General features: G+C 35.3%; 1 protein-coding gene and 1 long non-coding RNA gene across 2 annotated transcripts in view; one reads left to right on the top strand and one right to left on the bottom strand.

The window, feature by feature from the left end:
- Nucleotides 1–10,728, top strand: part of LOC112639370 — a 103,307-nt gene extending 92,579 nt beyond the window's left edge. The window contains exon 4 of the long non-coding RNA XR_003123478.1: nt 9,512–10,728. This is a non-coding gene — a long non-coding RNA (uncharacterized LOC112639370). The remainder of the gene's footprint in view (nt 1–9,511) is intronic.
- A 586-nt stretch (nt 10,729–11,314) lies between these two features.
- Nucleotides 11,315–12,439, bottom strand: LOC112639357. Its single transcript, XM_025413024.1, has 2 exons — nt 11,869–12,439; nt 11,315–11,551 (listed from the first exon to the last, which is right to left on the bottom strand). The coding sequence occupies exons 1-2, from the start codon at nt 12,038–12,040 to the stop codon at nt 11,481–11,483; spliced, it is 243 nt and encodes an 80-aa protein (XP_025268809.1). The 5' UTR covers nt 12,041–12,439; the 3' UTR covers nt 11,315–11,480.
- Between the last annotated feature and the right edge of the window lie 234 nt (nt 12,440–12,673).

The raw sequence follows: 12,673 nt of genomic DNA, 5'->3' as shown, positions 1-12,673 counted from the left end.
ACTGAGAAAAAAATGTTTAACTTGACTAAACCATTCAACTAAATTATTATTTTTTTAATTGAAATATTTAACTATCTAAATTAAATAATACATATTAAATCTAACGTAACATCTATTTAATTTAAATATTTATAACTTTTGTTCTCAGTGTACCTTTTCTAGTTTAAGGAGATACAAATACGCTTGCGAGATTGAAAATGTCAATTTCTTTCCGATGGCTGCTGATACATCGAAATGTGTAATTGAAAAACGCATCATTGATTCATTTTAATTTCGATGTCGTTAACACGATGACAATTATGCGAATGACGCGAGCAATGACGCGGGCGCATCCTTGCACACGGCATCCTTTCTCTTTCATCGCGCAGCTCGCCGGGAGGCGTAAACGGATCTTTCGGATCGATCGGGGGATATTCATACCAATCTCCGCGACCGGATTATTTCATAAGCGTTCCCGATACGGAAAAGTTCATCCTACCGCTTGCATGCTCGCGAGGCGATGCGGTTGCGTAAAAGTCAATTACGTCGAGGAAGAACGACGACGATGGAGCACGCGTAAAACCGGAAGTCGGCACCGCGAGACCACGAGAGAGACACAAAAGCTCGAGTGCGGATCGAGAGGCCACACGTGGCGCAACATCGTTCAAGTGACCTTCTTCTTCTTCGTTTTACCTCACGGAGGTCGTTCGTGACGATCTAATTCCTTTGAAAACGAGGAACGAGCGAACGCTCGTCTTTCACGGTATCCGCAGTCGTGGACGTAATTTTTCTTTGTAAACCGAAAAGTGTGGATAATTTTGTGTACGTGGAATTTTTAGATGTACAATTTAAAAAAATTGAAACTTTATATATATTTATGTATAATATTGAATTTTATTTCTCGAGATGATTTTTCAGAATAAACCTAGCGTTTCATGTTCGATTTTATACATTTTTTATCACACGTATACTTGTACTTTGAACTAAACGACAAAGTGCAAAACTGCAGGAACATAATTTTACGATCTGACGGATAAAGATTATTTCTCTTTCATCATTCACTAGATCGATATTTAATTACTGATATCCGATCTCTTTTTCTGTCTCTCTGTTTCCCTCTTTTTGGATTAATTCTGTACGCGAGTGTAGCGTTCGCGGTAGATTCAATTAAAGTTCGTTAGACCACTAATCGATTTTGCCGGAAAAGTCGTTGCTCGCGCGATTCGAGAGAGCCACATTTAACGAATTCGGAACGAAATATCTGTAATCGATGCAATTAGGACTTTAGACTGTAATTCGGTGCAGTCGACCTCGTTACAGACAAAAGACACGTTTTCGCTTATACAACACGTGGAGATAAATCGCTGGCGATGAATATCACCGCTAAATCAGAAATTTCTGATACTGGAAATTGCATACAGATGTTTTTGGATGGCTGTCATCTTTAATTACGAATCGGCAATTACGATTGTCTATAATAAGTAGAAATACAGTTTAAAGTCTTCTTTTGCAATTGATCTTAAATGTGATTTTTAAAAATTTTCGGAAATTTATTTGCTGAGATATTCCGTATTGATAAACAAATAGTTGTAAAAAAGACTGGTATATGAAATATTTAATCTTTGTTTTTTAATTTAAAAACACACCTAAAAAGACTCGGAAATTTTCGGAAATTTATTTATTGAGATATTCCGTATTGATAAATAAATAATTGTAAAAAAGACTGGTATTTGGAATATCTAATCTTTGTTTCTTAATTTAAAAAACACACTTAAGAAGACTCAATTTATGAAAGATTGAAGATTTCGCGAAGAAACATTTCGCGACACAACTGTAATAAGAATATTTACGCATCAACATACGCGTGTGGCTTCTAAGGCGGATTCAACACACTCATCATCGTCATTAGCAACAATCAATCATTATCATCATCATTATCGTGATCGCCGTCATCGCGCGGAGGCGACCTGGACCGATTCGCACGCCATCCACGCGCGGGGAAATACCGAAGGGGACGCGATCTTCTCATCCTCGCTGGCCGCAAATTACTCCTCAAACAGCCTCCTTCTGGATCCCCACCCCTACGTTCGCTTGCATCTCGCCTTTTTCGTCTTCTTCATTTTCAACGCATCCGGCTATTTGCGTTCCGTATCTCTCGCGCATCCTGGATTCGCATCCTTCGATTCCGTGGACCGTTTCGCGCATTCCTTATTATGCGGGAACGGAAATTACGAGATCGTCCTTTTTAAGAATTTTATTCCGATTAAATCGAAGCGATTATTTACAACAAGATCAAATAAGTCTAGATAATATCAGGCTACTGCAATCGTGACTAAATGAACAAATATTAGAAAGATCGTTTCAGTGATTTACGTCCAGTGACATCATTCGATGCATGTAAAAGTAAAACACAACTTGAATTTTTTATTTTCAAATTCTTGATATTTATTGACTTGATATTTATGGGGAAGTTAAAGAGATTAATACGGAAGAATCATTATATAGATAGCAAACAATAAAAGATTGCAACGCGAAAAAGTGGAGAACGCAGGATGCCGGAAGAGGAATAGGGAACGGGAAGAGATGAGGGAGAAAGAAAGAGAGGATAATTGGCGGGAGACGATTATATCTATGAACGACTACAAGCGCGCGATTACGTCAGACGTTGCTTAATATCTTTATGCGAACCGGTACTCGGCGAAGAGGTCTCGCGATTGCACCAGGTGTAGACACGAACTGGCGAACGAGAGTCGTGCCCGTCGTCTTCTCCTCGCCCCCTTCTCGAGAATCCGCGCACGTTTTCTCCGGATGAGTGAGAGAGATCGGCTAAAGGTTCGGCTTCTGCCTCGCGGTGCGCTCCGTGTATTCGTTCTCGGGACATTTATGCGAGAGAGGCGAGATGAATGCATCTCGTCGCGTAGGTGCCGTACGGATTTTATCCTTAAGCGACGTTACGTAAGATCAGCGTGATTAGATGCAATCCGAGGAGATCGACAAAAACGAAGCAAGTGCTAATTATTTTCATGGCGTGAAATTTTTTTGTCGTTATAGAAGGTACCTATTAGTGAAAAATACTTCGATCCATATCTAAAGTGCACATGTAGATTTTTGAAAATTCACGCATCTTTTTATTAAACGCATTTAATAATTCCAGTGTAGCAGAATTATTGTGTGTGTTTGAATAGATCGATATTTATAAATCAATTTTCTTCAACAAAAGTTTAATGTAATCCGACATTTACCATTTAGTTTATTGATTTTCAATACGTTATATAAATTCTGCAAATTTATAATTAAATTCTATTAAAGTAAAATCCATCTAAATTTTCCATCCGTGCGAATCTTTGATTGTTTATAATTGAAAGACGTCACGTCCGTTTAAATCGGCATCATGAGCGAGTCAAGAAATTTAAATTGACGAAATATTTGACGGGACGCTGATGTAATCATTATCAAGGGGGAGAATATGTCTGACGATAAGGAGAAAGGATGCGGTGGGAGATAAAATTCACGGCGGGATCGAGAGAGGAAGCAAAGTTTCTTCGGCTGACCCGGCGGAACGAGTTCGTTCACGCGTTCAATTGCACAAGTCCTCGCGCTTTCCTCGTGACATAATATTATTTAACCCAGAATAATACCGCCGCTCCTTGCGTAACGCGACCGCCGCGTGTTGGTATTTCGCGAGATTGGTGTGTATACGTGTGCGTTTAAAACCATCCCCTTCCCCCTGTCCCCTTCACGTTTCCCCCGCGATTCTTTTATTATATAAACCGACACACCACGCCTCGAGGAAGGGGCCCCTTCGGCGTCTCGCCAAAGGGGGAACTCGCCTCCCTTTCAGATATCAGGAAGTGTCGGGCGAGAGACAGCGATACGCCGCGAGAAAACTCGCGGTTTCTTTCGCTCTAGACTCGGATCGGATCGGCTTGGATCTAATTATAGAAATCGATTTATGTAACCGCGGGACAGGATTGAATTCTGCATATTTTGCCGCGTTCAGAAAGGGATCGATACGGTCAGATAAGATAAAATATTAGCCCGTAAAATATTAGCGTTTTCACAATTGAAGAAAATTTCCTCCCCTATTTTTCTCATTATTATATAGATAATGAAGAGAAAGATTCTCTTCTAATTGGTGCAAAAATATCTCTATTTTAATTAATTATAATTTTCATGCAATTTTACATGATTAATTCAGATATTAAGGTCTGAAAAAAAAATTGAAAAAACCAAATACATAAGATTCAATAATATTAATAGATGGAAGATTCTATGTCTGACATACATATATACATACACTTAAACCTTAGAAAGTGCGCGAAATAAAAATATTTCGTAATGGCAATATTGTGGCAGTAAATAACAGAATATAATAAGCAAGATGCAAAACGCTTGTTAAGTATACTCAAGATAATACCAGCGAGATCATATAGGTGCTTTTCACGTGAAAAGCAATACGTTGTAATCTCCATTCCGCTTCGGGATAAAGATTACGTCAAACGTGTCTGCGTGATGCAGAAATGTTTGACGATAGAAGCGCAAATAACTCGATAATACGGGAACAATCCTGGCAAAGGGTGTGCCACGCGCTAATTTCGATAAAAAGGGTCACGTCCTAAAAAATGGCGGCCCGAAGCGAGAGTTACGTTCAGACGCTTGAGACGTCAAGTTGTCTATCCCACTGTGTTCCCGAAGTAATTCCTGATATTAACGCGTTTATTCGCGTACACGACCGAACAACCGGCGTGACTTTGTAATGGTCGGTCGTATTGAGTTCTTTTAACACAGCCGGCAACAGGCTTGTCTGTATATTGCGCACAAAAGGATCCTGGATCCTTCCTTAGAACCCCCACGGCTGACACGCTCACCCTGCGATCTCTCAATAAGCTAACTAAAAATCATCGTGATTATAGCTTTCATATTATTAATTCGAAATTAATACAACTATATCTTTAATGTCTTGTTTAAAATTTATTTTACATTTTTTCTGTTCTGTTTCGAGAGTGATGAATATTATAATTCAACGATGATTAGAATAATAACGATTATTATATAACAAAATGCAAGAATGATACATTTTATTTTAAATATTGTATGCTATTGCAATTGTAATTCATATTAAAGAAAAGGCCATTGAAATTTCCTCAATAAGATGCTTAAAATCAATAAAAATATTATAATGCTATTGACATAATTATTATTTAAGAGTCATATAACGGGTAAAGATACTCGGTCTATATTGTTAGATAATCCCGGAAGGATTGCGTTAGGTTGTCGTGCTATCACGTAAGACTAGTCAAAAAACGAAGAAGAAAAATGAAGACCGAGAGCAAAGATACAACTAAAAAATGAATAAAAATCTTTGCATTTGATTCAGTTTCTATAGATTCGTTATTAAAAAGGTTTCTCTAACAGTTTATAATATCGGTAATAATTTCCGGCCTCTAGCCATCTAGTTATAAAGTCAACCAGAGATTCCTTGCATCATTCTTACATTATAAAATCTTAATACTAGAACAGCCAAGAACTCTTTCTCATAGAATGTTATTCATCTCGCTTCATCATATTCACATGAGTACACATCAAAGGGTATTCATGAGTTGATTAAAAATTGTTAATATTTGCCAAAAAAAGTACGAGACGAAATAAAAGAATTAAAAATAAAAACAAAAAACATACAAAATCTCGTAAAAAGATATGTATTAATTTAAACAATAGTTATGCATTAAATTAAAATTTACAGTTCTAACTTATTAAAATACTGTTTTTCAACGAAACTCTTCCATCCTCAATCATCAGTCATATCATATGGTATTTATTTCTCATTAACATTAGCTCTCTTTGGATTGTTGTGCGACCGGTGTGTGACCTTACGAAGATAAAAGACGGATTTTACGCGGAGGACCGAGCGTATCCCACAAGACATTAGTATTCCAGCGGGCGTGCATGCCTGGTTGTACGGTGCTAATACTGGCGAGGATACGTGCACGCGTGAGCAGCGTGCGTAAAGCTGTGCGTGCATCGCTAACACGATGCGTGACTCGCCGCGTGTGATTCGGCCCTAAAGGTCGGCGTGGCGATACGAAACGCACGTTTCACGTTACCGCGAACACCTCACGAATTTTCACGAAACTATAAAAGGTCTCTGAATAGAATGTTAAAAGAATAATAAATTGTTTAAATCAATATGAATAGTATAATTACAAGATTAAAAAGGAAAGTATGGTTTAAAATTGTTACTTTATTTATTAAAAAAAAATTCAATTTGGCTTTGCTTTATTTGTTAAATAATATCGTGTCGAATAAGTGCTCGTATCAATTATATTAATACGCGAATTATACTTTTCTCCTTAGATGAATTAGAGAATCTCAGTCAAAATTCCTTAGAAATGTAATTTATTTCGCGGTAAATTATATGCGAAATAAAATAGCTCGATACATAAAATAGTACGCTTGCACATCTCGCTCATATAATTAATATTATATACGCGAATTATACTTTTCTCCTTAGATGAATTAGAGAATCTATCAAAATTCCTTAGAAATGTAATTTATTTCGCGGTAATTATATGCGAAATAAAATAGCCCGATACATAAAATAGTACGCTTGCACATCTCGCTCATATAATTAATATTAAATACGCGAATTATACTTTTCTCCTTAGATGAATTATAAAAGAATCTTAGTCAAAATTCCTTAGGAATCTAATTTATTTCGCGGTAAATTATGTGAAATAAAATAGCGCGATACATGAAACAGTACGCTTGCACATCTCGCGCTCCTTTCATCCCTCGATGATCGATATGGCTAGGACTAGAAGAGATATTTATTCATTAGTCACGCGTAATAACGCGGTGCATCATGATGCTTGCGTCAGAATACGTCGTCGCGACCTTAAGAATCTAGTTTATTTCGTAATAAATTCCTCGCAAGCCGAGTCGAGCGAGCAAGCGAAGATGTACATATGTATGAACGGCGCAATGTGATTTGTGCCTCCTGCCGGTCCTAAAGGTCGAAGTGGAGGTGAGATGCAACGGTGCACGCTTCTTGTGCAACGGTCTTTTCTCAATTTACAGATTTCTGCGAGGATTTCTGCGCCACGAGACGCCCGCGGCGATCCTGCCGTGCAAACAGGTTGTAATACCTATTTTGTCGGAGGGCAAAGATCGTATGACAGAGATAGGACATGGGTGACTTCCTTAATTTAGAATCGCGCTAATATCGGCTCCCGAACTGCCAAATTTATCGCGTAACATACGATTCGGAATCGATAACGAAATCGTGACACGTTAGATGATATATTTACAGACACGTCATTATTCGATAATCTAATATAAATACGAATGGAAGCTCTTCAATCGATAGGATTTCCGCATTGGAGAACATTTACTACAGCGCAACTGATATCTATACCACGTAAGTGGAAATTCCGTGACTTGGAAATATAATCACTTAAAAAATGTAATAACGTAATAATATAATCACTTAAAAAATGTAATACAGAGCTTATGTTTATCATAAACTGTGTAACATATCTTGAATCAAATGAAAATTGAAATGAATTTTAATTCTGTAGAAATAAAATGAAAAATATCTCTTTAAATTACCTCAATTTTGAATAAAAAGTTAATCTCTTTTTTTTGTAATTCCAGTGATTTCCTAGTAATTTATAAATTCGCAGAATAGAATTTCTTTTTAATTTGCTCATTTTCCGCTCATTTTATTCTTGTAATCAAGTTGATTATATGCGAATCTTCTAAAGATGGAGGAAGCAAATTACCATCGAGTTAATATTTGTATTAAATAAAGCTAAAGCTCGAGTAGAATCCTAAGCATACTTAAATTATCGCGTTAATTTCAACCATGTCACAGCTTTTATTTATATTTTAATATTGTATATTTCTATTATCAAAATCAAAGAGATGTTATGTCAAGTAAAATTATTCTTGCTAATATGATTTTTTTTCATTTCGTGGTATATCGAAAAAAGTCAAATTAATGTCTCGAAAACAATTCTGACATATCTAATGTGTGCCGTTACAATTTAAATTGACTGGTATAAAGTTCAGCTGCGACAATTTGAATAGATAGAATTTAATTATTTGAAATATGTTACATCTCGAAATAATCTGATCGATACGTATAGACAGTTATTCTGGAATTTCTCTCTCGGTACGAGTAATTTAATATTAAATATCACGTTTGGCATACGAAGGAATCAAATCGTTGCTCTAATTTCAGTGAACTCGCTGGTTCATCATAGAGATGTACAGGAAAGATATCTTTGGCCAGATCGAATTTAAACCGTATAAGAAAATTATTATCAGAAATAAAATAGCGCGCTGTCCGATCGCGAATACTTGGATGAATTTGAAAAGATGACACAAAAGAAATAATAGCGTTTATCGAATCAAAGCTGAGAATAAAAATTACCTTTAAATACCTTTAATATACTTTAAGAAATAAAATATCTTTTTTTTCAACTGCGTATACGATATTGCAAAATAATATTTATAATATAACAAATGATAAAAAAAGAGTTGCGAAAAAATATGTATATATTTAAGGCGTATAAAATAATTTCGTTATGATGACGTTTGTTCACTTTAAAGAGGGTCTTTAAACGAATGGTCTTGCAATTACGTTGACGCAATCCCGAGGAGCGCACATTCCGGGGTTCGCTTTCTCTCATCTTTCGAACGATCGACTGGAACGTAGGATTTATCAAACGGGAACGCAACACAAAGGATCTTAATCCTTTCTTGCGACTGGTCTTCTCTCCGTTTTTCCTTCTTTCTTCCGTTTTTTTTTTCAGCTCGCACGTCATTTCAGGTGCACGACATCGCGCGATGCATGTCTTCCTCTGGATATGTGCACGCGTTACATAATATTGTATTAACAATGAAATTCTCGGTTTTCACAGTAAGGGTCTGGTAAAGTGCAGTGAATCGCCGAAACACATACAGATATGCAACGTGCTCGTTTTTGCGGTCGTATCATAAAAAAAGAAAAAACCGCGTTGCAAAACCGCATTTCCGGTCAGTCATGTTTTACATTTTGGTGTTAAAAAAAAAATAATAAAAAGGAGCAGATATTTCCGAATAATATCAAACAATTAATTTTGAATAATCGACATATCAGATTTAAGATCATTTTTTCACAAGTTCAAATGAAAAAATAATACGTAACACGTAAAACATTTCAGTCTTAATGTAATGCATATTTCAAATTTTTAGAATTTTTTTATTTCTCTTCTTAAATTTTCACAAAATAAATTCTGATACTTTTAAATATTGTTAAATATCTTATAGATATTTAATATCTTTTGAGAATTTTGAGTCATTTTTTTGATACATTTGAGATTCGATTCTATTCCTTAGAATCATTTTATTTTTATTTCTGCAACTTTTATTGTAAAAGAGAGCTACACATCTATGTTTAAAACTTCATCAATCTAAAATAAATATTGCTTACACAAAAAAAGATCCTTTAAATTTTACTTCCAATAATCTCTCGTTTCTTCTGTTAAAGGTGGATCGGGAACATCGCGGAACACGGGCCTGATTGTTGTTTCATTGCGAGCGGAGCACAGGCAGCACACGTAATGGACACGCCAAACGTATACCGGATGGGGATTGCCCCATGTTCCAAGTATTACAAGAGCGATCTTCTGCGTGCCGAGACTGTCGATGCGGCAAAGAGACCGTACATGGGACGTCCCACGTGAACCCTGCGTTTCTCGTTCGCCCAAGGTGTGGCGCCAAAGAATCCGGAGAACGACCTTAGACGCGACCTCGCCTAGGCTCGACAAAAGTCGCATGCACCCATAGTTTAGGTTTAGGCATAGAAAAGTGAGCGCAGTCTGTTAAGAACCATCTACATTCCGGTTGTCATCTTCCTTCGATCGATATAATCGTATAGCGTTGCACTATTGTAATATTGTAATTTGTTTTTCTTTAAATATCTTTTCATGTGCAAACGTCACGTATTTTAATCTTCCTTTATAAATAACAATATGCATAGAGTCTGTTACTTCATCAACAATAATAACAATGATAGAAAATGTAACGTTATTAGTAATGTATCGACCTGTCAATAACCCACTTTTGTCTCTTATTCAAATTTTATTTCGTATAAAACACGTTTAATAATAGTATTACTTTTTAGATCCTTCAGAGCAATATATATCTATTTTTTTATACGTATATCAAAACTGTAAAAATAATTGTGTGTTGTCTAGAGATTAATTTGGAAGCTTTAAGAATAAAAACCGATTGCGATTTAAATAATTCTTTATAAATATAATTTTTAATGAATTAAACCGACTCCGAGCATGTGATTATAATAAGACTGATTAGCGAGTGCGAATACTCGCTTTTTGCCACAGGACACGTTTCGGTCGCGTAGGCGATCGGCTCGTACAGAGTGTGGGTAGACGAGTTTACATCGCTCCGCATAACAGAGCCGGTGTGTCCTATAAGTGTATCGTCGAACGTAACAGGAAGTAACGCGGTGCGAATATTAACGAGCGTGCGCGGGCGCGCACAACGAAAGCGTTTACGGCTCGTTCTTCGCGCTGCCTTCGCGTTTTGCAACACGTGCACATGCACGCGCGCACTCTTGATGTTTTCGCACCGCGTTAGCCTTTCATGAAACGGACGCAAACAATATACGTAATGTCTCGTCTCGCCTGTACTTGTAACTTAAAAGCTTTAAAGATGAAGATAAATATGTCGTGAGAAAAATTATGTGCATTTAAAAAAATATTCTATAATAATATATATTTTTCTTCTATCCTTTTATCTTTTTTTTCTTCAAAGAAAATACTGTCACAGGATATTGATAGATATGAAAATCGTGGTTTGTAATTAGTAAAAAAAATATCTACAAAAACGTTAAAGTCCACATGTTTATGTTAGATTTTGTAGAATACCATATAAGTTTTAATTATATTTTTTTTAAATACATATTTAATTCAATTTTTAATCTGTCCCTTTCTCATTCTTTCTCTTTTTACCAATTATTATTAATTGGTATCATGCCTGTGTCATCATGTGATACAAAATAATCATTGAAATATTTATTAAAAAATATTACTGTATATATTAATGTATATATTCTAAGGATCATTTTGTAATTTGAAATAAAAATTTTGCATGTTTTTACAGGAATAAGAGCTGACTACCTTATAGTCTGTATTATCCAAAATTTGGATAGGAAAGGCAATATTTTAAAGTAGGTTTGAAATGGAATGTTTACAATCTACAGTATAAATGCACATAGAAGAAATAATTTTATAAGGAATCTTAATAAACCATATAATATTATTTTTACAACTTTTCAATAAACATTGTATCTGAATTTATCTAAAGTAAACAGCATTCCCCCACTTATATGTATATAAAATATAAGGTATATGAAAAAGCATATATAAATATGCATTACATTCACAATCATTATAAATACTGTGGATTTTATACTTGCTCAAGTGATTTATTACTCAGCTCCGCTTGAATTTATTTTGAAAAGGTGGTAAGTCCAAAATTCTAGCCGTGCCAAGCAGTACTAACACTGGAAGAATTATTTTTATATATATATATTGTTGATAAATGAAATTTATCTATATTTAACATTAAAATTTATCAAAATTTATTAATATTTGATTGAATTTTTTTTCAATACAAGCTGTTTTGAGTAATAAAATAATAATATATAATAGTTATGTAATGCAATAAGACTGTTTCTTCTTAGCTAAACTGGCTGCACTAGTTCAGAGTTTTATCTTTTTCTTTCCAATGTGAAGTAAAAAAGATAAACTCTGAACTGGTGCAGCCAGTTTAGCTGAAAGAGACAAATCCAATATTATACTTGCTTATATGGAAACATACCAGAGGCAATCGAATACATTGCTACTTTCCCCATTTGATTCTGATGCTGTTTGGAATGATGACAGACGTATAAACCAGCGGCGACAAGACCACCGCCACTCAATAGTCTACATTCGAGACAATCGCGATTTCTGTTGCTAACGATACTGTTTACTGTATGTATATTTGACATATTGAGCGATTTTAAACAGGAAAGTTTATACGAATTATATCTTATGAATGTTCGCAGAAACGTGATATCTCCTTCGTTTTTATGAAAATGTCTTGCTCCAATTTAAACTTAGCACATGAATTTATTTTGAGCCAGCACTATTGCAAAAGAGCATGACACTTTAAAGAGGTTAGGAGAGAAATTGTCGGCAAGTCACGGAATGTCTCATCTTGACCATGTATAGATATAGTGTCAACAATATTTTATTCAATAATCTATATTATAGATGCAATTAATAGCGAATAATTACATTTAAATTTACAAATTTGACAAAATCACTAGATTTAAAGAGCGAATCCTTTTCCTATTTCTACAACTATTCTTTGGTATTTTTATATTGTGCGCGTGCGCATTGGATAGAAGTCAGTCCGACCAATCAAAATTTAGCGCAATAGATACGTTCTCTGTGGACATCTGACGAGTTCTGTTATCAACTACGAAGGCAGGATCTATGAATATTTTCAGTGGGTAACATGTGTATAATTTCTAGTTGTGTTCCGTGTTATGTGTCGGTAATAATGAGTGCTGTAACGCACATAAAACGTTTATACATATAAATAAATTTATTAAATTTCTTATATAAATAAATTGTGT

The sequence above is a fragment of the Camponotus floridanus genome, unplaced genomic scaffold, assembly GCF_003227725.1.
Source record: "Camponotus floridanus strain SB8 unplaced genomic scaffold, Cflo_v7.5 scaffold6, whole genome shotgun sequence".
NCBI lineage: Eukaryota > Metazoa > Arthropoda > Insecta > Hymenoptera > Formicidae > Camponotus > Camponotus floridanus.
The sequence above is the reverse complement of the archived record's forward strand: the minus strand, read 5'-3'. Positions and strand labels throughout refer to the sequence as shown.

Coding starts and splice junctions, on each gene's coding strand:
- LOC112639357 (XM_025413024.1), bottom strand. CDS start 12,040: ATGTCAAATATACATACAGTAAACAGTATCGTTAGCAACAGAAATCGC. Junction 11,552..11,868: donor AATGTATTCGATTGCCTCTG/GTATGTTTCCAT, acceptor TAATTCTTCCAG/TGTTAGTACTGCTTGGCACG.